The 25,194-nt window shown below is 42.5% G+C and overlaps 1 protein-coding gene across 1 annotated transcript in view; it reads right to left on the bottom strand.

The window, feature by feature from the left end:
* The window catches only part of DCC (DCC netrin 1 receptor), a 1,223,862-nt gene that overhangs the window by 32,360 nt on the left and 1,166,308 nt on the right, over positions 1–25,194 (bottom strand). The window contains exons 23-27 of the mRNA XM_086960395.1: positions 23,916–24,078; positions 22,034–22,260; positions 19,799–19,915; positions 17,409–17,564; positions 15,127–15,339 (exon numbers count right to left, since the gene is read on the bottom strand). Of these exons, the coding sequence (XP_086816521.1) occupies positions 15,127–15,339; positions 17,409–17,564; positions 19,799–19,915; positions 22,034–22,260; positions 23,916–24,078 (876 nt within the window). The remainder of the gene's footprint in view (positions 1–15,126; positions 15,340–17,408; positions 17,565–19,798; positions 19,916–22,033; positions 22,261–23,915; positions 24,079–25,194) is intronic.

Raw genomic sequence — 25,194 nt, 5'->3', positions numbered from 1 at the left:
CGTACGCAAGTTCACAACTCCGGCCAGATGATTTACCATCAGACAAATCTGATGGTCCTGAACCCAGGACCAGAGACGCAGAGTCTCTCTGTAGAGACACTGCAACCCCACTCCTCCCTGCTTGTTGACATACCACAACCAACTGCGAAGGGAAAGGAGGAAGGCCTTGAGCGCCACACAAATCGCCCGCAATTCCAGAAGGTTGATATGAAGCAACCTTTCCTCTGGAGACCAAAGACCCTTGATCTCCAGATCCCCCTGATGAGCAGCCCACCCTAGAGTGGATGCATTCATTATCACCGTGGCCACCGATAGAGGCAGTTGGAAAGGCTTTTCTTGATACAGATTGCCCTCCACGCTTAGTTTATTGACTGACCATATGTACTATGTTTGTACATTACTGTTTTTACTAAATTCACTTTGCCCTTGACATGGTTACTTATATATATATAAATATTTGTCCTAGTTATTGTAACACTTCCTTTTTCTTCTCTTGACCTCAAACTTCCTTTTCATACCTTGTTACTTTAGTTGCGATTCGGAGCTTTGAACATGTGAATAGAACAGAGCTGTCTCTCAAATATGTACTCAACCAAGTGTAATATGATTGGCCCAGTGGAGCGGTCCTTATATCTTTAGTGCAGGACATAGCGGGTTCGAGATCGGGTAAGGACGTGCCGATGGACCCGACTTTAACTTCTTATTTAAGAATCTATATTTTATTTTAATAATTAGAGATGAATATGATTTGGTGTTTTTCACATTGGGAGGTTTTAATTAGGTCATTATATTTCTAGTTTTCGATGAATTTGCAAAAGGAATCACCGCCATTCACAATAATGAAAATAGATGACGTACTTAGATACTTTATGAGGAATATGAATGTGGATTGAGTGTGAGTTTTATATAACTTTTCAAATATATATCACAAATACGGACAAGCATAAATACATTTATGAGTCTGGTAAGAGTAGAAAAATGGTAATGCGTCCTTTTTGTACATTTCATTAGTTTTTTACTTCTCAAAGATGGCACCCACTGGTTTTAGCGTAAAAACATTGTCTGTAATGGCGCTCATGCAGTACGCGAATCAACTTTGTCGGAGGGACAGATATGTTGGTCTCGGTGAGTGACACTTCTACTGTTTAGTACCGATAAGAATTAGATATGTTTATGGTAGAGTCCTTGTTGACTGATGTTTTATTTATATATTTACGAGATATTTGGAGGAGAGATGAAGTAGGTGCTTGAAAATTATTATTGCATTTTCATTACCATGAGTATCAGGATATGGGATATACATTAATATCGATTTATGTTTTCAACTTTGATTTATAGGAATGGGAGTTAATTTACAGACGTCATAGATTACAGAGGTATTGAGTGTAGACTTAAAAGTCACAGGTGAGTGGATTCTCATGCAGCTTTTTAATATTTTGAAAAGGACTTTGGAATACGGGGAGTATATTGTTTTTTCTGCCCACATTGTAGGATATTATCGGATTGACTTTTATTATTGCTGATTGCTGGATATATGCGGTTACACACTGCTCTCTTATTGTTGTTTTGGATAAAAACCCAGGTGAGCAGATAACAGTAAAGTTTATAGATATTTACATAAGTGTCGGTTGGATTAGTGTTTCATCATGAAACTTTGATTAAAACAGCTTCCGGTCTGAGTGCCATTTAGAGCTAGATTCTGATAGGGTAAGAATTGAGGGAAACCTGTGTGATATATAACAAGATGTGTACTTTTTGAACGATAATAACAAATATAACAATCCTTAGGATATCGAAAAGGATGTTGTCCCTTAAGGAGGAATGCTTATTATTACTTTACAAAATGCTTTTGGTTATTAGTAAATTTTAAGCAATAGTTTAAAATTTTTGAACCTTTGTTTCTTTTACAGTGGCGATAATTACATATTATCTAAGGATGTTAAATACTGGAAAGTTTTGGATTTGAGTTTAAAAGTGAAATATACATATTATCCCAGTAGTTTTTACTTCTTGGTGGAATTGTGCACTACAGTGACACTCAACCCTTGGTGTCTTTTGTATATCTCTGTTTCTCTATACTTTTGTTTCTCTATCTGAACACCAATATGGAGATAACTCTCGATTGGTCTAAACTATTTCTTAACTTCGTTCACTTTGACTCTGAAATTGTGACTTTGACAATAGTGTTAACATTTATATTGTATTGATTTGTGTATTGTTTCTTTTGGGTTGCAGCCCTGACGAAGTCAAGTAGCACAGATTAGTGCTTGACGAAACACGTGTTGGCTGTTTTTTGCTATTGAGGATGAATTGGGTTTGACCTTTGGATTTATTGGAATTACTGACATCTGTCAAATAAAAGACATTGGATGCCTCTACTGTTGGATCATTTGTTCGAGACAAATCTGGAAGAATTTACTATTTGAATAACAATAAGGACTGATTGGCGATCCACCATATGTGCTTTGAGACCTACAACTTGTGACTAACATTGCTTCCTTTTGGTTGTACCTAATGGTAAATAATTAATATTATTAATTCACAGTCTATTTGTGGAAGTGCTCAGGGAGGAATTATCTGTGTATTAATTGAAGACTGTGGGGTTGTCTGGTAACCGACCACTTTCCACCCTTTTGAGACACTATAAATACATGAGTTATAGTTACTATAACCTTACTGACGGTAGTGCGCCCTGTCTATACCTGGTTGCCAGGATTTCTTTTATAGTGCAAATGTAGAGTGGTTGAATGTTTGCCATACCACTCCTTCATGACAGCTTGGCTGGCTTCTAGCTTGTTGGAAGCTAACTTCCACAGCTTAGCCATTTAGCTCCTGATGACCAGTATATAGCTCACTACATCCTGTAGAAATTTTCTGGGAGATTGCTCCCAGCCTTCCTTGACCAAACTCAGAGGTCCTTTAACAGGGTAGCCAAACAGAAGTTCAAATGAGGTATAGCTCACTCTCTTGTGTGTTACTTCCCTGTAGGCAAACAACAAGTATGGCAGGAGGATATCCCACTTTTTCCTCAAGGCCTCAGGCAGGGCTCTAATCATGCCTTTAAGGTTTGTGTTAAGTTTCAAAGAATAAAACAAAAGGAGTGCATGGAAGTCAATAATGCGACTTGAGGTCGCGCTAGAGTGGGGTAAATTCAAAGTTTAGGGCGACCGCGATGGAGAACGGGCTGTATACTGTTCCAAACCGGTCCCTCTGATAGTTTTACCTTCCCAAGTTGAGCGAAGGGTCCCATTTACTGGGGAGACAGTTGCCAGGAGCAAGTAGAGTATTGTTAGCAATGATCCTACAGGTGCAAAGAGTTGGCCTGGTGTCGAAGAAGCAGACAGGGCCTCACGATCACTGGTGCTGATGCCCATGGTGCAACAAGACGATGTTGCAGCGGCTCATGCTGATCCTTCGAGCAAGCGGCACAGTTCCAAGCAAATGGGCCCTTTCACGCAGATCCCGAAAGCCTGATTTCAAGGGTCTAAAAACCATATCCAAGGGCCTAGGACTCTAGAGGTGCCTCTTGGGAGACGGAATTGAGTTGAAGACAGGCCCAGGAGCTGTATGGGGGTGTAGTATGTGATGAGTTTGAAGTCTTTTGTGCCGCTGAGATCACAGAAGAACAGGAGGCAAGCCAGTAAGCCCTTGGAGAACATTCGGGAGAGGGCAGAGTCTAGCTCACCTTTAACAGAGTTAGAGAGCAGCAGGCAGCAGGGCAAAAAACTGAAAAGCAGGCCATCCAAATCAGCAGTCCAGTTGAGTCCTTTAAATAGCACAGCTGTTCCACTGGCAGAGCTTCAGTTCCAGACTCAATATTGTTTCATTTTAGGAGGTCAGAGAACAAGTGCTTATGCCAAAAAGTGCCTTTGATATGGGGGGGGGGTGACTTCAAAGCAACTCTCTGAAGTGCAGAAAGATCCCTTTCAACCCAGTCCTGTATGGCAGGCTATCTGTGGGGGGTAATCAGTCCTATGTGCTGGTACAGGACACAAATATTCAAGTGAAGTGTTAGCCACTCCCTTCCATCCTGCCCAGGCAAGGCCATCAGAATGCAGATTATGCAGATGGGTACTCAGACACACCAATCCTTCCTGTGTTGTGGCTATTGAGAGGGAATGCACAAAGTGTAGCTGTCACACAACCCAGATGTGTATTGGAACAGGCTGTCAGGCACACAGAATAGTAAATGCAGAGAAATGTCCACTTTCTAAAAGTTGGATTTATTAATACCTTTCCTGACATGTAAAACATGAAAAGCTACTGCTCCTCTCTGATAAGGAATTAATGCTTAAAATGTTATTAATTAATTCCCAACGCTAACCTATGAGAGGAGTAGGCCTCACAATAATTAAAAACAAAATAGACTGTTTGTCACCACCATGTCATGCAAAACATAAAAGTACATGCCCTACCTTTTACTTAATAATAATAATAATAATAATAATAATAACACCTTTTATATAGCGCCTGGTTACACTAGGAACAGTGTGTCCCCGCGCTTTAAAACTAATTACTAGCACAAAACCCGCCAAAAAAAGGAAGGCCGCAGAGGGAAAAGGACAGGAGGATCTCAAGATTTGGGAAAGAGGTAAGTTTTCAGTTTACGCCTAAAGCTTTCCTCAGATGGCTCCATCCGAAGCCTAATGGGGAGGTCATTCCACTGTTTACTAGCTAAATATCTGAATGACCGTCCACCCATCCGTGCCCGCAGAATTCTGGGCACTGTTTCCTTAGTGATGACCTATATGTGGTAAAAGGGGAGTGTAAGGCTTGGAAAGTCGTTTTCAATGTCAAGTCGAAGTGGCAGTAAACTGCACACACAGGGCATTCCAGTGGCAGGACTGAGACAGGTTTGAAAGGCTACATCTGTAGGTGGCACAGTCAGTGCTGCAGCCCACTAGTAGCATTTAAAATACAGGCGTGGGTATATGGTATACCACTCTACAAGGGACGTATAGGGAAATTACCTATCTTCATCAACTATGCAGCAAATACATACATTTAGGGATGAAGCACGTGCATGTTAGCGCTGATTTGTAGTGGTAAACTGCTAAAGTCAACAAAAAAATAAGGCAAACCGTGGAGGTCAAAACCAAAAAAGATTAGCGCAAAACCACTCTAAAGCTGCCAGGTCTAACATTACTGAATTTAAGGAGGGACAGAGAAATATTCTTAGATTTAGAGGAAATTCATTTGAGCATGTATTATGAAAATATTTGATACCGCTCCTTTTGCTTTTAACTTTAGTTCCTTATGTCTGGGATTCTAGGAATAGCTAACAACACACACATGAAGGCAGTAGAAACGTACAACAGCATAGCTAGAGTTCCTGCTTTTAATTAGAACTGCCCATAGCTATTGTTCTGGTTATGCAAGCCCAGTTGGAGGTTTGTCCCTGTTGTTCCAGATGTTGTTAGGCTAGAGAAAAGCCTCACAAATATGAGCAGCACCAAATAAGTCATATAAACACCTCCTTGTTTACTCTTTGGTCATCAATTCCTTGTCACTGTCATGCTCCAAGCTGCTCTCCATGCCTCCTGCCACTGACACCATCTACCAGCACATGCCATAGTCCTGCCTGTGGGGCTCTTGATCTTATCGGTCTAGATTGCATGTTTAAAAACTGGAGACAAAAGAGAGTTTTTGCAGCTTTTGGTGGTTCAAAGATGCATGCGGCAAGTTGCCTTCACTGCCGGAGCCCTCTTTTGTCACTTTCCACTGCATGCATCCAAAGTTGAATGCCAAATCAACCAATGTCCAGCTATCAATATTTGTCATCAGAAAATGTTACTTCCCTTTACATTATATAACATATTCTATAAACATCTATTAATGCGCTATGACATTAGTCACCAAATGAAAGATTTAAATAAGTCGTAATCACGTGATTTATTTATTTGTTTCTCTATGAATTAGGTAATTTTGAAGGGTTATCTTGGAGTTTTTGGAAGTTTCAAAGCTTTTCTAGGATGCAGCTTTTTAAACCGAACTCATGTAAAAATGTTGGAAGATTTTAATTTTCAAGCAAATATATATACTTGTTTACTTTTTTCATTGCCACATGAAAGATTTTTTATCTATGGCTCCGTTCATTCTATTTTCCCAAACAATTTAATTTGACAAACAAATCGAAATTGTTGGTTGTTGGGTGAAACATAGCATGTAAACCTACCCATTCATAACTGGGACAATAAGAATGGCATGTGTGAGATAGAGAGATAGAGAGAGAGAGAGAGAGAGAGAGAGAGAGAGAGAGAGAGAGAGAGAGAGAGAGAGAGAAGATAACTGGAGAAGAAAATACCTGGACCTGTATTACAGATAGGGCACACTTTCCATGTTTGCGCCATGGTGCACCTTAAAGCAGGTGCGCTGGGTACAAACATGGAAAGTCCACCCTATCAGGGAGAACGTGCAGGAACTCACGCGGCCCCCCAGTGCAGCACATTGAAGAGGAATGTAGAGCAGCTGTCTAAAAGCTGCTCCTTCTTTCTCTGGCAAGGTGGCTACTCACCTGCACTTTTAAAAGTGACTGCACCATCCTTGAAGGGAATGTCTGAGGGCCCAAGGAAAACCCCTTTCAACTGTTTACAGGACTGCATTTAAAAGGCACATTGAAAAGGCGCCACCTTTTTGTAACTCACTTTCAGTGCACATTCTACAGACATGTTTGTCTCTGTGCCCACACCGGTACAACGGCATGGGCGCACACTCAATGCAAATGAGGAAACACCCTCTAATGATAGCGATGTATGTGTGCCAGAGCCATCTGTATTACAAAGGGGCCACAGAAGCATCTGCAGCCCTTCTATAATACCAAAGAGCACCGGGGGTGCATAAAGTGGGCGAAAACACCCATTGTGCACCGGGGCACTTGTGTAATAGGGCCCCTGTTATTCTAATTATTTAAGCACCCCAGTGCCTCCAGCAACTAGCTGTGTTCTATTCTTTCCAGTAATTGACAGGCAAGGTATTGAAATGCAACCTACTATTTAAGCGCAAGATCATTTCAGTCCTCAAAGCACAGAGTGTTAACATTCAGGAATGGCTCTATGCATACATAACATAGGTTTGTGGGTTTGGCACTCTCAATGGAGGAGCTGGTGCATGAAAAGTTGGAAAGGTTCATCTGATAAACTACTAGTCTAATGCTGTTACCAGAAATTGGGTTATTAATTTGTAAGGGGCGGGAGATCATGCCACCTTATTAAGCACCATCTGGTTAGATCAAAACACAGTTCTTAGAAATTCTCAACTTAACCCTGGCGGCCGTGAGACAAGCAGCAAACAGTTCTACAGAGAAGTGTTTGCTATGTTCAAGCAGTACCAACAATATTATAGTAAAGAACATAACAAAATATAATCTCAAACCCAATATATAAATACAAGTTCTTGGGTCATCAGTTGAGAGGGATGAGAGGCCCAAATTCTTGGACTGGTGAACCATAAAAGTTACTAAATAAGCCTGTGCTTAACCTTCTAGTAGCTTGGCAGGAAAGCAGTCAGGCTTAGCGGAAACGTGTAAAGCATTTATTGCACTCAACAGTTATAAAGTGAAAACTTATCACAGGAAAAAACCCAAATTAATTAGGAAAAATAGAGTACATTTCAACAAAGATAACTACACCAAAATGACAAAAATCCAACAAGTAGAACCAGAGTTAGTACTCTTTCAATTGTCAGGTAAGAATAAGCTCCAAAAAGCACAGGGCATCACTCTGTGTTATCTAGTTGCACTGGACCAGGACAAAGTCAGGCTGACCATGATGGAGCACGGTGGGATGCAGGGACCAGGTTCATCCTGGTGGAGCGTTTAACTTCTCACACAGTCCAAATCCTCATGGGGAACCTCAGCCAGAGCTTTGCTTTGGCAGGTGCTGCAAAGAGATGTGGTCAGAGCAGAGAGCAGGTTACCACTGGAACATCACGTTAGTAAGAGATGCAGTCAGTCATTCGGGATAATGAAGAGACTAAACATTTACACTGCAGCCCAGTTTTTGCAGATTTTAAGTAGAACTATTACATTTTGACACCAGCCAAGGGCTTAGGACCTGGGCTTGCTCCTATTAGGGGTCAGGAGAGGCCAGCAGCAAGACTCAGGCAGGTCCAGTTGGTGCTGGTCAGCTGGGCAGTTTCAAGGAAGACCTCTGGAAGCTTGTTGTGACCCTGAACCTCAAACAGGAGGTCAGCTAACTGCCCTTGAAGTCCCTCCTGGGGATCCTGGGTTCAAGGCAAGCAGGTCCAGTTTTCTTTCTTCAGCCAGCAGGGCAGTATTCCTTTTGAATATTCCACAGGCCGAGCACTGTTCTGATGAGAGATTCTGAGTGTGCCACTTTTATACCAAGTACCAGTCTGTTTATTAGGGTACCTCTCTTTGTATAACCCTAAACTAGTTCTGGTCAGTTCTTACCTTTTCCCCTTTCTTGGCTTAAACTGTCTACTGTAACAAAGGTCTAGACAACACGGTTGGCGCTCTAGCGGTCGGGCGAATTAAGGCCCGATCGCTATAAATCTGGTAAGCGCTCGAGAAACCGGCAAAACTTTACTTTAAACAGAATCGCTCCTGAGGCGGAAGCCGGGAGCTAGGCTCTTGAACAGAACCCTAAATTGATTGCAACTTTGCACATTGCTTTTGCACATCGCCCTATTGTCTGACAAACCTATTTTAAAATCGTCATATTTTAACCAATTTGCACTGTGTATTTTATTGTACCTGTTACTGTTGGGGGTGCAAGTCAACTCGTGTCCAGTACACCGAGGGCCGAGCCAAGGCTTTACTCGGACTGACACAGCCTACCTGGAGGGCGACGAGTGTGGCCGCCATCTTTGGGGTAGGGTACGGTTGGCGCTCTAGCGGTCGGGCGAATTAAGGCCCGATCGCTATAAAATGAAGCCCTCCTCTCGTCCGCGCAGCGGGTGGGCGCAGCGGGCGCGCCGTTGGCGCGCCCGTGGCGCGCCAGAGGCAAGCCCGTCTGGGCCCGACCAGGCCCAGGGCCCGTTACTATGCCCATGAATCCCTCGGTATCCCCGGTTTACTCCAGTGACAAACTCATTGCGCTACGATACACCTGAGTCAGTATGATCACCAGCTGATGGAGACCGACCCTTTATTAAGTCGCTGTCACCTCTGCCCTGATTCTCTTCCCGAAGCTACTAATGGCAATAAGGCTAGTAAAGTCATGAGGATGGCGCTGCTAAACTGCAGATCCCTGCCTAAGCATGCAGTAGAGATCAATTTGCTGATTGAAGAAAGTCGCTTGGATCTGCTCTTCCTCACTGAGACATGGTTATCCCCCCACTCAGAGTTTGACGTCATCTCCGCCCTTCCCAGTGGCTTTCTTGTTCAAAATCTGAACAGAGGCGAAGGGATAGGAGGAGGTCTCGCCATAATCTATAGAGATTCATTGACATGCAGACTTGAGAATGGCGGCATCTCAGATGCAGAGAGTGCCTGCTTTAGCATTCAGCTAACCCCCACCCACTCTCTCTCTGGGATTTTGATCTACCGCCCACCGGGCAGCATTAAGCACTCTGTTGACTCCTTATTAGAAGTCACCCTGGCTGCGGCTGCTCGGGCTTCTAACTTTTTGGTTCTCGGAGACCTTAATCTTCATTTCGATGACCCTAATGACAAAGTAGCTGCTGATCTTATTTTAAATTTCAAATCATTTGAACTTAATCTCCTCAATAGGGAAGCCACCCATAGCAAAGGACATTTGTTAGACCCCGTTTTCTCTAATAATACTCAGCTCCTAGCTACATCGCCTTCGCCCCTACCATGGTCCGATCACTTTGTAGTTCCCTTCTCTTGGGAACTGCGATTGGAAGTGACCGGTGCCCCCCCCCCTACGTACTCTTCAAAGAGCCTGGCCGAAACTTTCAGTGGAAAAACTGAAATCTGCCCTTGAGCAATCAGCTCCGGAATCAGAATCTGATGTCCTGCTTGCAGACCTGAATTTTCAGAACTGGCTCAATAACTCTTTGAATATGGTTCTGCCTCCAATAATGGTGACTAAGAAGAGAAGCACTTTTAAATCCCCATGGTATACCACCGCACTGAGAGATCTTAAGAAGGCCTGTAAAAAGGCGGAACGTATCTGGAGGAGGGATTGGGCCCATAGTAGTAAAACCTCCTACCAGACGGCTTTGAGACTCTCTAAAGCCGCACTGCAAACGACCAAGGCCTCCTTTTTTGAAGAGAAAATTAGACTTGCAGCCAACTCCTCTAGGGAAACTTTCAAAATAGTCACTCAGCTGACTAAAATCCCAGCGCCGATCACTTTACAAAATGACTCTATATCAAGATGTGACTTGCTAGCAAAGTTTTTTGACGAAAACATACAGAAAATCCTAGACAGCCTTCCTCATACTGTTACACCCTTGGTCTCTGATGCCCCCCTTCCTTCTACTACAGGCCCCCGACTCGAGACGTTTTTGTGTATCACCAGGGAAGACTTCTGCACGACACTCTCCAACATTAAAAGCGGCTCTCCCTCTGATCCAGCTCCTATGCACATTCTCAATCAAATTGTGAGTACCATTGCCCCTCTCGCCACTGATCTATTGAATACCTCATTTACTACGGGCATCGTCCCCCTGAGCTGGAAACAGGCAAAAATTAAAACCCTCCTAAAAAAAACAGGACTCGACCCTGCCGATCTGGCAAACTTTCGCCCTATCTCGTTGCTGCCCGGATTGGGCAAAATCGCCGAAAAGCTGGTGAATCAGCAGCTCTCTCGATTCCTGGAGAGTAATGACCTACTGAGCAATTCCCAAACGGGATTTTGCCCTGGACAGGGCACAGACACTGCCCTTATAGTGGTGGCGGAAGAGGCTAGGTGCATCTTAGATTCAGGGGGATCAGCGGCTCTGATCCTCCTGGATCTGAGCGCTGCATTCGACACCGTGGACCATACAACCCTTGTCCACCGTCTTACTAAGCTGGGCATTGTAGGGTCTGCCCTTAGGTGGCTGAAATCTTTCCTCGACAATCGGTCCTTTAGGGTCTGGGAGAATGGTACCATGTCAAAGCCCACCCCTCTTCAATGTGGGATTCTGCAGGGATCCTCCCTGAGCCCCACATTGTTCAATGTTTACATGGCCCAGCTGGAAGATATAGTAGCCCCCTTCGGGATTAAAACTATCAGCTATGCTGACGACACACAACTTGTCGTCTCGCTGACTCAACAAGAGGGATGCTCAGACAACCTCGCGAGATGCCTCACCGCAATCTTCTCCTGGATGACTGACTCCAAGCTGAAACTTAACGGAGCCAAAACGGAGATCATGCTCCTAGGTCACCATTTTACATCCCTGCCTTCTGAGTTCTGGCCGCCCTGTATGGGTGATCTGCCCCCAGCAAGGGAGAAAATTAAAAGCCTCGGGGTCTGGTTTGAACCCCAATTAACATTCAGGACCCATGCTCAGAAAGTCGCAGGCAGCTGCTTCGGTCTGTTGCGTACAGTGCGGAAAGTGCTCCCCCTCCTGCCTTTCCAATCTAGGAAGCTTCTAATCCAAGGTCTAATACTATCCAGACTGGATTATGGTAATGCTCTCCTTTTGGCTGCACCTAAAACCACAATTAACACCCTGCAGCGGGTACAGAACGCTGCAGCTAGACTGCTCATGGGGGCACCTAGAAGGGCCTCGGCCAAACAACTATTGAGATCCCTGCATTGGCTCCCCATCCAGGAACGAATTGCATTTAAGTCACTGTGCATCACTCACAGGACACTGCAAGGTAAAGGCCCTCCTGCCTTAAGAAAGCTGATTTGTCCCTATAAATCGTCACGGACCCTTCGCTCTGATGGGGAAAACCTGGTCTCCATCCCTAGAGTGAGAAAAGCCCGTACTGGAGGACGCGGGTTTTCCTTGAATGCAGCAAGACACTGGAATGCCCTCCCTAGGGAAATCCGGATGGAACCCTCCTATCTCAAATTCAGAAAATCCCTTAAAACTTTTCTTTTCCCTAAAACTGAATAACCTTCCGTTCTTTTCTTCCTTCTCTCAGGGTCTTTTGTTTTTCAGTTAAGTTAGCGCTGGGACGCTTAAGGGCAGCCATGCGCTTTATAAATCTAATTTCATTTCATTTCATTCATGTAAAACGTAAGTAAACATCTGACTTTTTAAATACCATACACCCTACCCTATGAACCTTTAGGGCCTACCTTAGGGGTGACTTATAGGAATGAAAAAATAAAGGCTTAAGCATGGCAAAAAAGTGAATTTTGCTAGGTAAAAATGGAACTTTAAAACTATACTACATACTGCAGTGCAGGCCTCAGACCTGTTTTAGGTGCTACTTTACTGAGTAGCACAATGAATGCTGCAGCCCACTTGTTGTATTTAATTTACAGGCCTTGGGTACGTGCAGTACCACTTACTATGACTTTTAACGAACTTTAAAGTGCCAATTAGTTGTATACCAATTTTACAGTGTCCGGAATAGAGAAAGCACAAGCACTTTTCCACTGGTTAGCTGGGGTAAAGTGTGCGGAGTACTAATTCCAACAAAAATTGTGTCAGAAAAAATAGACCAGGTAAACAAAACATCTAGGGATAAACCATCCAAAAGATGGTTATTTCTAACAATAAACAATTTGAGAAAATGTTAACGAGCAGAAAGACACCAAAGTCATCAGAATAGGTTAAGGAAAATTGAATATATGATTGTTTTAGTTTTTTAAGGCAAACCATTCCTGGAAAAGTAAAGCACCATTAAAAACAACAGTTCATGGTTGACCAGGACCTAAGCACAATTCCCTTAACTTACAGGAAAAACTACTGAGGTGCCCAGATTCCAACATGTCAAAACCCCACTGCCACTAGGCAGGACTGTCTGTTGCTCATAAGCCTTTCAAAATGTGCTAATTCTAGAAGAGTGCTCCTGCACTTGATTTTTCTACCATTGTGTTAGTTCTCCGCCAAACATTGCACATTAGCTAGTGGCGCTGAGAGACGCACTCTAAAATCTAACCCTGTCTCAGGGGGAGATTAAACTCACACATTAGGCACCTCAACCTGAATTGCATCCAGACTTGCTCAGCTGTCCGAAACAATTGAAATGTGTGTAGTGCTGGTTGCTTAAAAATATATATATGTCCTAATCTTAGAAGGAAACACCAATTTCCCAAATATTCCATGAAGCACAGGGGTTTATAATGGTGTGAGGTGTAAACTGGTGATACAGAGTGAAAGCCACTGTTTAATAGGTCTCATTCCCTTTCCTCTTAGATTTTCAACCCAAGAAAACTAGTCTCCTTTTGCAGGTTCACTGAAAGTGCACCTGATCCTTTCAACAGAGAAAAGGAACTTTCTTTGGTTTGGGAGAAAATCCTATTTACTTGCCCCTTTGTAGAATTTATTTTGGATCTATAATGCAGTAAGCTTGACACTCCATCAAGCATTTTCCATTTACCCTGAAAGGGGACCACGCGACAGCACCTGTATGCCGCTCTCTCTGCTGTGAAGGCCTGCTGACAGCAGGAACAGCAGTGAGTGGTCTTTAGGAATTAGCAATCAGTAATATCTGCCAGATATTCCATGCCGGGTACCAGCTCTGCAGCAGCAAGCAAATGCAGGGTTGGCACTGATTGTTTGTCTCTGATACAGGCAGCATCCATTACAACAATGTATTGATGGGAAATCTTTGTGCGGTGAGACCTTGGAAAAAACATAAAAGAGATATGGAAAACCAACCTTAACAAAAGTGCTGAAAGATGCATAGAAATTGTATAATAGGGACTTTGTGAACTATACAATCAAATAAGGTCGTACAGACTTCAGCTATGTAAACACATAGACATGTTTAATCGGTTGGAGCAGACAGATCTAAGCATCTTGAGCTAGAACTGATTATTAAAGGCTTTATTTAGAAGTATGATGACATATACTCATTTGAAAAACAGCAGCGATGTAATATCCCTCACAAGCGTAAGTTCCAGCAGAGAAATCCCTGCAAGAGGATTCCCCGTTGTGCTGCGGTAGCATGGTGCATTTCCACAATAAGACATTAGAGCATCCTCTGACAGAGGGATTCTGACTGGCTTGCTGTAGTGTTGCGACGGGAATTCTAATTCTAATATCACACCTACTCTCTGCGTGCACGTCCAGAAGAGAGCTTTAACATCAGATAGGACTGATGTAAGTAGAGGGAGCAATGCAATGTTTTCTGAAAGAATAAGCTCTAAAGAGTTTCAGAGTTTACCAATAATTATTGTTTGAAGTGCTCTAGAAATAAAGCTACACTTATCATAACCAGGCCTTATCTTAATTTGAATCTGGTTGCTGGCTGTATGTGTTTTTGGCCAAAATGCCAAACATGTAAGTTTTTCTTCAAATTAATTTATGGTGAACAGTTGTCACCCTAAAAGTACATTTGCAATGGGAAATGTTTTCCAGCAGACGGCTACCTTGGGCAGGTTTTCTTGCTCTTCTTGGTTTAGTTGCCGAGCTTGCAAAGGTTCCAATTTTGAAATTCCGCAATGTCCAATTATCAGTTATCCCCCACCCACCCCCAAGGATGTCCTTCAGTTGGGGAAGTAATTTTGCTTTTGTTAATGTCAGTAGAAGTGGAGTTAAGGATATTAACTCTATACTTACCTCTGTATTTTCTCCTTCATGATATTTTGGTAATCAACATTTGGTCACAACATTTTAGTAGACAATATTCTGACACACAATATCGTCTTGCTTTTTTAAATAAAAAATATTCTATTCGAATGAGCAATTGTCATTTCTGTAAATATCTAAACATGCACCTTAATCTTGTTGTACACCTCGGGGTTGTTGATGCTCACACCATCCCTCTTCTTGCATTTGAGGCTCAACACTCACCATCTTCGTGATTGACAGGATACATTGTAATACATCCAACACACCTCTAAGGACAACACATATTGTCAACAATTTACAACAACAATTTTTGCTTGCTAAGGGATTGTTGCCTGGAATATGACAAAGTAAGCACAAATGGTAGTGATTGACGAGGGTCATTGTGACCAGTTTTGTGCTTTTTCATTATTGAAGAGCCCTGAAATTAATAAATGCCACTTGTATTATGCATTGAACAATGGGTGATGGTACTAAGGAATATATTGGTATCTAACAAAATATGTACAATGTTACCTGTTTGAGATAAAAGTGGGGTGTAAGGGACCTTAGGTTCTATTGCATTCATTGGTGGAGGTAGCAAAGGGTTTGCAAAGCTGCGGAGAGGATGCGTCGGCCGAACGCAGGCAGTGGGGATGGTTCTGCTGGGGGCATCCTCATTATTTGAATGTTCCAGCTGTGCTTGTGGTAACATTGATGACTGTTGTGTGGATGGGCCTTCACTAATTGCTGCAAAGAAATATACAAATTAAATATGACTTTAAAGGCCCCAGTCCATAAATAACTGTCTTATACCAGTGATTTAAAACTCAGGATTGGCATGTTTGCATGAGTCATTCCCAATTGGTATTGGTGGAAATTACATTTCCATACAGTTACGACAGATACACAGCTGGTTAGCAGAGATGATGAAGCTAGCAACGATGGACATTCACATTAGGAAGCAGAGTTCAATGGTGCATGGTTCAATGGTAGATGGACTATGTGCATGAGTGATAAGCTGTTTACATTTTCAAGGTTCATGATTACCGATTAATGAAACAGACAAATTTATTTTTAGTGGACGTCGAGTTTGCATACATCTTGACCTCCCTCCATATAATTAATAACACTTAGCCTTATATTGCCATCTTATTAGTGCAATCTACAGGTCTCTGCTACACCGCCTAATATGAACTGTCTTAGAGTGTCTCAATATATGCCTGCACTATATCTGGCTGCTAAAGGCTGATCCTGCAAAACGTTGACAGTGGGGTTTGAGGTACCCAATCAAGAGGGCCTGAGGAAAAAAGCAAAAACCCCAACAGTGGCAAGTGCCCCAGAGATGCACAATCTAGCTCAGGCCCTGCAGATTGTGTCTAAGATAGGGTGTATTGGAAGTGCCTGTGGTGAGGCGGGGTGGGCCCCTGGGGGTCATAGGAATCACTTTTACTTTCCTTATGACGTTGTGTGTAGCTGTATGTCTCTTATGCGCTGTGGTACAATCTTTAGTCCCCAGAGGAAGGTGCACTAGCAAAATACCTCTATGCAAATGAGGGAACACCATATCCAGAATGTCCAACAAAGGCACACTACTTATTACCAAATTACACCAAAGAGAAACATACCAACACTTACTCCATATAGGGGCAAGTACCAAGAGCCATATTAAAGAGCTTATTTGTGCCCAAAAAACAGAAAAGTGTGTGGAAAGTACAACTCATTTTTGTACAAATAGCTTTGTGCTCTTTGCCAAATGATGTTGATGAATGTGACAGCGCTCTCAACTACTTGTTTTGGGTATGTTTTAGTGTGGCTGAAAAAAACTCAAATGAAAAGAAAAACCTCCGCTTTACCATGTGTCTCATAGGAATGCCTCAAAGATATATAGAATCCCCCTCAGAACCGGCCACCCCCTGCTTCCCTATGAAAGATGCGCTGGAGGTGGGACACTACAGGAACTGTGGAAAAGCTGTGGTTCTTTTCAGCCACAGTTTTATTTTTGGGACAGAGATTCACCACAAGGGGGCGCAGTGATGCTAAAAATCACCCTTTCCCGCAGTTTGAGCTCTTGATCCCTATTCCTACCAAGAGTCTTCAATACCATTTTAATTACTGTGGAAATACTATCACCTATTATGAGCTACGTATATGTGTGAAGAATGTCATGCCCTAGGAGAGGATAAACAGAAACTATCAAGACTAGTGGCTCTGGTGGCTCAATGGACTAATATGTCCTCCACAGGGGAATTTGTTGGACCTCATGGTCATAGGTTCAAATCCCGGTGGGTGCACTCAACCTTTCATCCATCTGAGGTTGATCAAATGAGTAACAATAAACATCTGTTATTCCGCACCAAGATATCTCTGGGTGAACGTGCGCTTTACAAATACACATGTTATGTTATTGTAGTGAAATGAACCACTTATTACTCTACAGAGCTACAACATAGACGATCAAGTTATACATGTAATATAAAAAGTAGTGAACCCAAGAAGGGCGCGGAAAGTGGGGAAAAAGAAAGTCATGACCTTGGAGATGTCTGAAAGCATGCATATTGAGAGCTTGGATTAGAGCAATGGGGCAGTATAAGCCTTTATGGATCAAAGATGAAGCGAGAAAAGAGAATATTTGTCTAAAGGAGTTTGTTTATTTTAATGGGAGGTCTCGTTGGTCCATTACACCCACTTGACAATTAAATATTGTTTTACAAAAATCACTTTATTTGCCACATACATTATTAAAGTTCAACAATAGGCATTGGAAGAAAATTGACTCACGACATATAGATGTAAAACAAGTTAACAAATTCACTTACTTCGACCTGTTGCAAAGCCCCTTTCTACCGACAGGGTAGGGAATGGCACAGGCCGTAGTGTAAACTGCGGATGTGGATAGACACACGTTGGGGACGGAAGGATCCCGGGGTATTGGGCACTTTCCAGAGTTGGCACTGGGATTGCACTGACTACAGCTGGAAGAACAAAATAACATTTTAGGTATATTTAAAAGAAATGGGACGATCATTCATATAATTATTGAATTATTTTCTTAGCTTTTAGTTCAACAAAATATTACCTCTCACTGGTAGGATGAGATGGGTTGCTCAGAAAACCGCTAATTCTTGGTGCATTTTGAGGTTTTTTTTAGATTTTTGCAGTAATTTCTAAATAAGTAATTGCATTTCACCCTAGATAATTATAATTATGACACGTTTAGCGTTAAATGAGGAAACACATGTGATAACAGATTTTCTATATGTTTTTCTCCAATTAAGGCTGCTCATCTAGCACTGGCTGCTTTTTAGTACTAAAGCAACAAAACACAGCAAGTACTCGGGTCTGTCCACCAGTATTGAATGATGATGCCTGCCTAGAGGATAGAGGACTGTCTCTATTACTCTAGAAACATCTCTAATTAGGACCTCTTCTTATAAAGTCTTTCTCAGTTAGTTCCCCCTACATGCCACAAGAAATCTGTACATGATTGTCTGCATATAGCTGTGTTAGGATTGAAAGCAATTCAGAGGGGATTTCTCTTTTTTCTAGTATGCTCTAAAGTTTTTTCCAGCAAGAGATGCTCAAAGGTGGGCCTCAGGTCAATGTTGGCAGGGACGGCTCCTCCACTAGGGTGGAGGAGCATCACCCCACTGCTTTCTCACAGTGTGAGAAGCAGAAACATAAAATGGTAATAACTACCATGTGAGGAAGCAGAAGGGTTTGGTTGGGAGTTGGTGGGTGTGAGTGTCTGCTCTTGGGCAGGGGAGGAGTGGCTTGCCTACTCCTTAGGGGGGGCACTGACTGCTGGTCGGGAGGCAGGACAGCAGTAGAGTGGGTCTGAGGAAGGTAAGTTTATTTTATTTTATTAACTACCCCCCCCACCCCCAGCAACCCCTCTCACCTGACCCCCTTCCAGCAAATCATGCCGGCCATGACTGAATATAGTCATATATGTATGGCATGTATGACTCCTGGTGAACTCCATTGTCAGGCCTTGCTCCAAGTTCAAAGAGAATTGATAAGAATTGGGGCTTTCTAATTGATGACTCCCTTTCCATCTAGGACCAGGTAAAGGCTGTGAGTGGGAGCCGCTATGGACTCCTGCTTACTTTTCACAGACTATTTCGGTTGACACTGGTAACATCATGGAGGAATGTTGCACAAGCATTGATTATGAGTAGGTTAGATTATGGGAATGCTTCACATGTTGGAATGGCTAATTATTTGTTCAAGCATCTAGTGGCTTAACAATAGCCCTCACAGCCCGTGGTGTGCGGGTGGGCCATGGAGCTCCAGGGGTCCCCCTCTGGTACTATGTACAGGTGGTGATGCCTCTAGCTCTAAAGCTCATGACTTGACCGGAGCATGGGAAGGGTCCTATGTGTTCCCTGGAAGGGGGTGCCTTCAAGTTTCAATATGCCAATCAAGGACCTCCTATCAATTCAAAATGCAGTAGCAAAACTGATTTGTAATTACTGAGCAGTAATTCAGCTACAGGTTGTTTAAATTCTCAAGAACGGCCCAGTAATTTTGCGTGGCAGAGTCACCTTCTTTAAGTCAGCACATATTCTCATCTTGTCTATAAAGGCTCTAGCGCATATTAGGAAAATCTAGAATGGGAGGCTATTCTTTCAATTTTCTGGCAGTTTCCTATTGGAATACCCTGCCTCTTATTCTATGCCTGACTTCTGATCTGTTAACTGTTCCGAGTATGTTGAAAACTTGTCTATTTCCACTTCCCTGGCTTAGGCAACATATGGAGTTGGGTGAATATGAAGTCTAGCACCAGAATATCCCTTAAGGGATGATTGAGCACTTTATAAAAACTTTAAATATAAAGATGTCCATGAGAAAGGTCTACAGTCTTCAATTTACAGATGAGGAAACTAAAAGCCTGGCTGAAAGTGTTAATTCATGGCCTGAACCTTGCCTGCCAATGAGAAAGTATGTGATATAGCCATTCATTTACCAATTCATTCATCCATTTGTTTTGTTTACTCAGCACCTGCTAGGAGACAATCTTCTGTAAGATATCTATGAGGCTTAGTGGCTGATAGTTCCTTAGCCAGGTTTAGGAACCTTTTTTATGGATATGGCGTGCAACAAACCTGAGAACAGATCAACAATTACATATGCACTGCCCGATTGTTCATTCAAACCATAATTCGGTCCTACATAATTGGACATTTGATAAAAAGGTGCTACTCACAGGGATTGTTTGGCTGAGAATCCATTGGAATCATGAGCTTGGCGCGTGTTGCTCTGCGGGCTGCGAGCGAGCGCTCTAATGTAGACATACTGCTTCCAACTTCCTCTGTATCAGGCCCTAGGGAAGACACAATCAATTGATTCATAATTTAATGCCTTATTCAACACTACAATGTGCATTACGCCTTGATACAAATGTTGGATCTAACGTGATACTCAAGGAACCACAATTCTCTGGGGGGTGATGATGTTTTAGATGTTCACTGAGCAGGCACAATTAAACCAGACTTGTGAGTAACCAATGAGCATAGTCACAGCCCAAGAATGAGATTAAAATTGTCCAGGCAAATACAAGAATAGCAATGTTATAATGCCCAGGTACTAGTAACAAAACTATTGTCCACACAAAGGAGGTGTCTATTTTTTCTTGTAACATCTTTATGTCAAATATATTATAACAAAAACAAACGTTCCTAATAGGCTAGGTACAATTGCTTAAAAGCTGGTGTGTAGCTATCTTTTGAAATTATCATTGACACTTGCTGATGTTTTTGATCAAATTGATCGAGCAGGGCACTTTAAAAACAAATCTAAAAAACCTAATGAAAACGTCATCTGACATGCTGATGAAGATAAAAATAATACTTTTAAAAGACTAAGGGCCTAACTATTAGTTTGGCGGTGAGGGAGCGGAATGCAATGCCCGCGGCCAACTCCGGCACTGCCAAGCCTGTGGTCGCACCGCCCGCCAGATTACGACTTTTCTGGTGTCTAGTGAGCTGTTTTTGGCAGTGCCTCTAAAAATGGGCACTGCAATGGGAATGTCAAAAACAGTTCCTGTAAACTCCATTCCGTGCAGGAATTGGGTGCATGCACATTGTGGGCACATGTTGTGCCCACTTGCATGCATCTCTATGCAAATGGGCAATCGTGTCCTGTCGGGCCCCCTTTGTTTCAGGACCACTGGCATTTTCATGGAGTAAATACCTTCATGACACCACTGGTGGTCCTGAAACTAGTAATATGCATAGTGGTCCAGCAGCAGAACCACCAGCATATTACTGAGGCCTTGGCTGCAATGCCACCGCAAGGAAATGGCCGTTCCTTGGCAGCTGCAGTGGTGCAATGGGGATCGAACTGCCCAACTTGTAATTGGGGGTCTGACCACCGGTGTACCAGTGGCTGGCTGGCCACCTCGGTACCCTACTGGTCTAGAGGTCCTCAGACCGTCACACTTGTAATTAGGCCCTAAGTGCCTTTTCTTGAGTCGGTCGGCAATGGTAAACCCACTGAAAGTTCACGTTTCCTGACTACCTAACTCAAAGTTTTGCTACCTCGTGTTGAGGTGGACAATCTTCGTTTCCAATGGTGAAGCCTCAGCTGCCTGTTCCATCGAAAACCATCCACTGTTGCGAAAGCCACCACAGGACCGGTGTGGCAAAAACGTTTTTGGGCCAATATTTCATTTTTTCTTACTGTGCTTCTGCCATATTGACAGAAGCACAGTACGCCAACCTTTTCCACAGACATTGCCAGGAATTTTAAATGTGGAGGTCCTGCCACCCATGTTCACAGATTAGGCTCTACCACCCCAGTAGGTTGGCAGCATGTCAACAAAACTTTAATTGTTTTCCCTAAATACAAAAAAGCACCTCAAAATCAATAAATTGGTAATACTTCTTCCTGAGTAATATACCGTCAGCTTTTGCAGCAGATGGGTCTTGAAATATCAATTTCCTGTTGCTGAGATTTATCATATAGAACCTTTTCCAAAACGACTGATGCTGTGGAAAGCTGCAATCTAGCAAACATGTTATTCCAAAAACTTTTCATCACTTATCATCAAACACATGAATGAATCTCAATCATTCATAGTGTAGGCTATTACTAACTACCATAAAGCTACCGAAAAAACATCTCAAAAAGCTAAACTATTCTCTTCATGGTTTAAAAGGTATGCTGGTCAATTTTTGGGACGCAGAGAAGGCATGCTTTTGGTAATCCAGAACCCCATCAGAAGGGATAACATAGTAGATGCCAACATTTCCTAAAACTGTAAATAAATTGATATCCACAAACAATTCAGCCACTGTATCCCAACGTTTCACCTTCATTGCAACATACGCTGAAGCATATTAACACAGTGTCCCAGTTTTCTTTACATTTTACAAGTATGTGTTAAAGATGACGTATAGATGGGCTAGTGTGTCTGTTAAGCAGACATCTTAAGACTTACCTGATTGTGAAGTATTTTTGCTGCTTAAGTGAGATTCTGATTGGCTGTGACTCACTGGAGTGAGATCTTTACAGCTTTGTCTTGGTGAATCCCTCCCGGAGGGATCAGACCCTGATGGTTTCTCAATGTTCTTCATCTCCATCTCTTCATGATGAATCCAAAGATCTGGAGGCCGCAGGTCCTTCTGGCTTCCTTTTCTTTTGCCAGCGCTATGGGTTGCACGTTTTCTGAGAAAAGATAAATTGCTCTATGTTTTCATTTTGATAATGTAAAAATGGAACCATTCATTGCCATCATCACACTAAGCAATATCAACATTGAACACATTCCAACTATATTCCAATTTCCCTGCCTCTCAAACACAGAAGTACTCCTGCTTCACGATTAAAGTGGAAGTATATCTGTGTGACTGGACAAGGATTGTACTGCTGAATATCGACCCCAAGAATACTGTTGTACAAAAATATTAACACCTTAAGTGCTGCGCCCGTCCAGCGGCCGACGGCACCACTACCTCGGGAGTGCTGCCGTCGGCCATTGGACGTTCCAACTGCACCTGCGCAATGGAACGTTCAGCACTGGAGCTGGACGTTCCATAGCCGTTAAGGTGCTAGGGACAGAATATTGAGAGACAAATTATCGAAAGGTAAGTTCATTTAGGAAAGTATAGATTTACTATTCCTGACTCCACATCTACATACCTTGAAGATATTTGAATCGCATAGCTAGATATATCTGGATTTAGGTGGAGAATATCTAGACTTGCTTATTTGTCAATACTATTTTTTAATATTTTGTCCTCAATATTGTGTCCTATCAATATAATCCGGGGTCAATATTCATGGTGTACATGCTCGATTAGTGAGATTGTGGCAATATTTCAATGTCTCCATGCTGGTATCATAGAGAGCAATCACTTGGTAAAGAACGGGAAGGATGAACAAGAAACTGAAATGAGCAAGAACGTTTTATGCAAGGTTCACAAAGAAGAGGGGTTACATTTTACAGATGTTCTTTGCAAATGCCAGGAATCTTTTCCTGCTACAGGTGGATAAAGTCAATGCTGAATCGGATATGACAGGTCCTCACTGGTTTATTTTGGATGCTGGAGAGAATATTGTATCTGCTTTTGTGCTGAGAATGCAGGGCAGTTAAAACCTTGAACTATTTGTGAGATATAGAATATATCTATGGGTATAATTATAGCATATACATGGCAAGCCATAAAAAAGGTGACAGACCTTTTGGATAAGCCTTTGTTTTCAAAATTTGTAAGTGTAGTAGGACTCTCATTCTGGCCTAGCCTGCAATTCTGATGCCACATTATGACTTTCGAAAAAACCAACACAGCGGATACGGATAATTATGAGATGGGGGTACACTGTGGAGTTTTGTCCACTGGGGAATTGGTAATTTCAACACAAACTGAAGGTACTCTGCTTGATTGTAGCCATAGTTCTTTGTTTTTCACCTATTTCCCACTCCAAAATTCTACCATTTTTTAAGTAGTAAAATCATACAAGGGAATCGCTGGGAATGCAGTATTATCTCATTGGGGTAATTCTGATTCTGCCAAATACACAAATCAGGATCACCACCTAGTTCAGAATTTTGACTTTAGTACTGAAATATGGACAGATTTAGCCTGAATGTATACCAAACTTTTAGCTCTTTGAAATGTTCTCTACAATGAGACTTTACCATTCCATTGCAGAAGCCTTCCTTAGAGTATATGTCTTGTGCATACACAGTAACCGCAGATGACCTTGCAGCTGTTGAGCGTTATTGACTGCATGAGGACTGCTCTTTCTCCAATACATTGGTACTTATTTCAGTGTGAAACTTGCTTCACTTATTGACTTATTGAATTCATGGAACTTACTTCCTCTGTTGTGCTGAGGAGCGCCTCGTGCATATCACCGCGACAATTACCACAACCACCACAGTGATGGCCCCTACAGTGACCACGATGATTACCAGCAGGTTGCTGTTTTTCTGAGGGGTCACACTACCATGAGGAGGGCGAATTTGTCCAATGGGAGACTCTGAAAAAAAAAAGGCAAAGGATTTTTTTTTGTGACACCATCAACATCATTTAACAATCCATTTCACACTACTTAAAATGATCGTTGTGGTATGTACATGGTGCATACCTGACATGAGATTGATCTGTCAACTACACTACATTATTAACACAAAATATAACAAATACGTCTCTGTAGATACTTTAAAATAGGCCATGATAAATTACCCTATATCTGGAGTTTTATTCTGATGGAGATCATTAGAATGCTACACAGGAGTCCCTTTGCTAAAATGTGCTATGAGTAGTCACAAGCATATTCATTAATGGAACAGACCATTTTAAACAACTAATCACATACCTCGCAATCTCTGTAGCCTTCTCCAGGCATTGTGATTCCCCAAAACATATCAAAGCATATACAATGGGGTATATTCTCAAGAACGTTTGATAATCATCAACAAATAGGTAAATGAAATTTCACATATCGCCGTCCATTGCGGGAAAATAACTCTGTGTCAACGTCACATTCGCAGCACAGCGGTAACATGCGATAGTTTCCCCAAATTGCGTCAAATGTCCACGATAACATTACTAGGACGACGATACAACGCAAACGCAAAACAAGTTGCATTGGGCCAAACTGCGATAAAAAAGTCAGCGATAAGCAGCGCCAGGCATGCAAGTCCCACAAGTCAGGCTGCAAAAATCAGTATGAAAGCGGCAACAAAAAACACAAACAACTGTGAAGCACCGTAGAGGTAGCCGGAGCAAGTACACAGGACAACCAGAACCCCACAAGCCCCATGGAGGACCAGCCTAGGACCCCGGGTTCAGGGAAGGGCAAGGAGAAGAAGAAGAAGAGGAAGACGTGGTTCAGTCCACAAGAAAACAGGATCCCGATAACGGAGGTGACGCTGCCACCATCTAATTACCATTGTAATTACCAAATTGTCAGCACTAAATGTTGCACTTACACTTGTCAGAGTGATGTGCTAATGCAGAGGAGCGACATGCACACAGGGAATGTGTCTTGGAATTCATTTATTTGCACATGCTGTGCCTGTGGTCATTTTGTCCTGTCCCATGATTGCTAAGGACAGTTCCAATGTGATGTACTCATGTGAAGAAATTGTTA

This window comes from Lissotriton vulgaris, chromosome 3_1 (genome assembly GCF_964263255.1).
Source record: "Lissotriton vulgaris chromosome 3_1, aLisVul1.2, whole genome shotgun sequence".
Lineage (NCBI taxonomy): Eukaryota > Metazoa > Chordata > Amphibia > Caudata > Salamandridae > Lissotriton > Lissotriton vulgaris.
The sequence above is the reverse complement of the archived record's forward strand: the minus strand, read 5'-3'. Positions and strand labels throughout refer to the sequence as shown.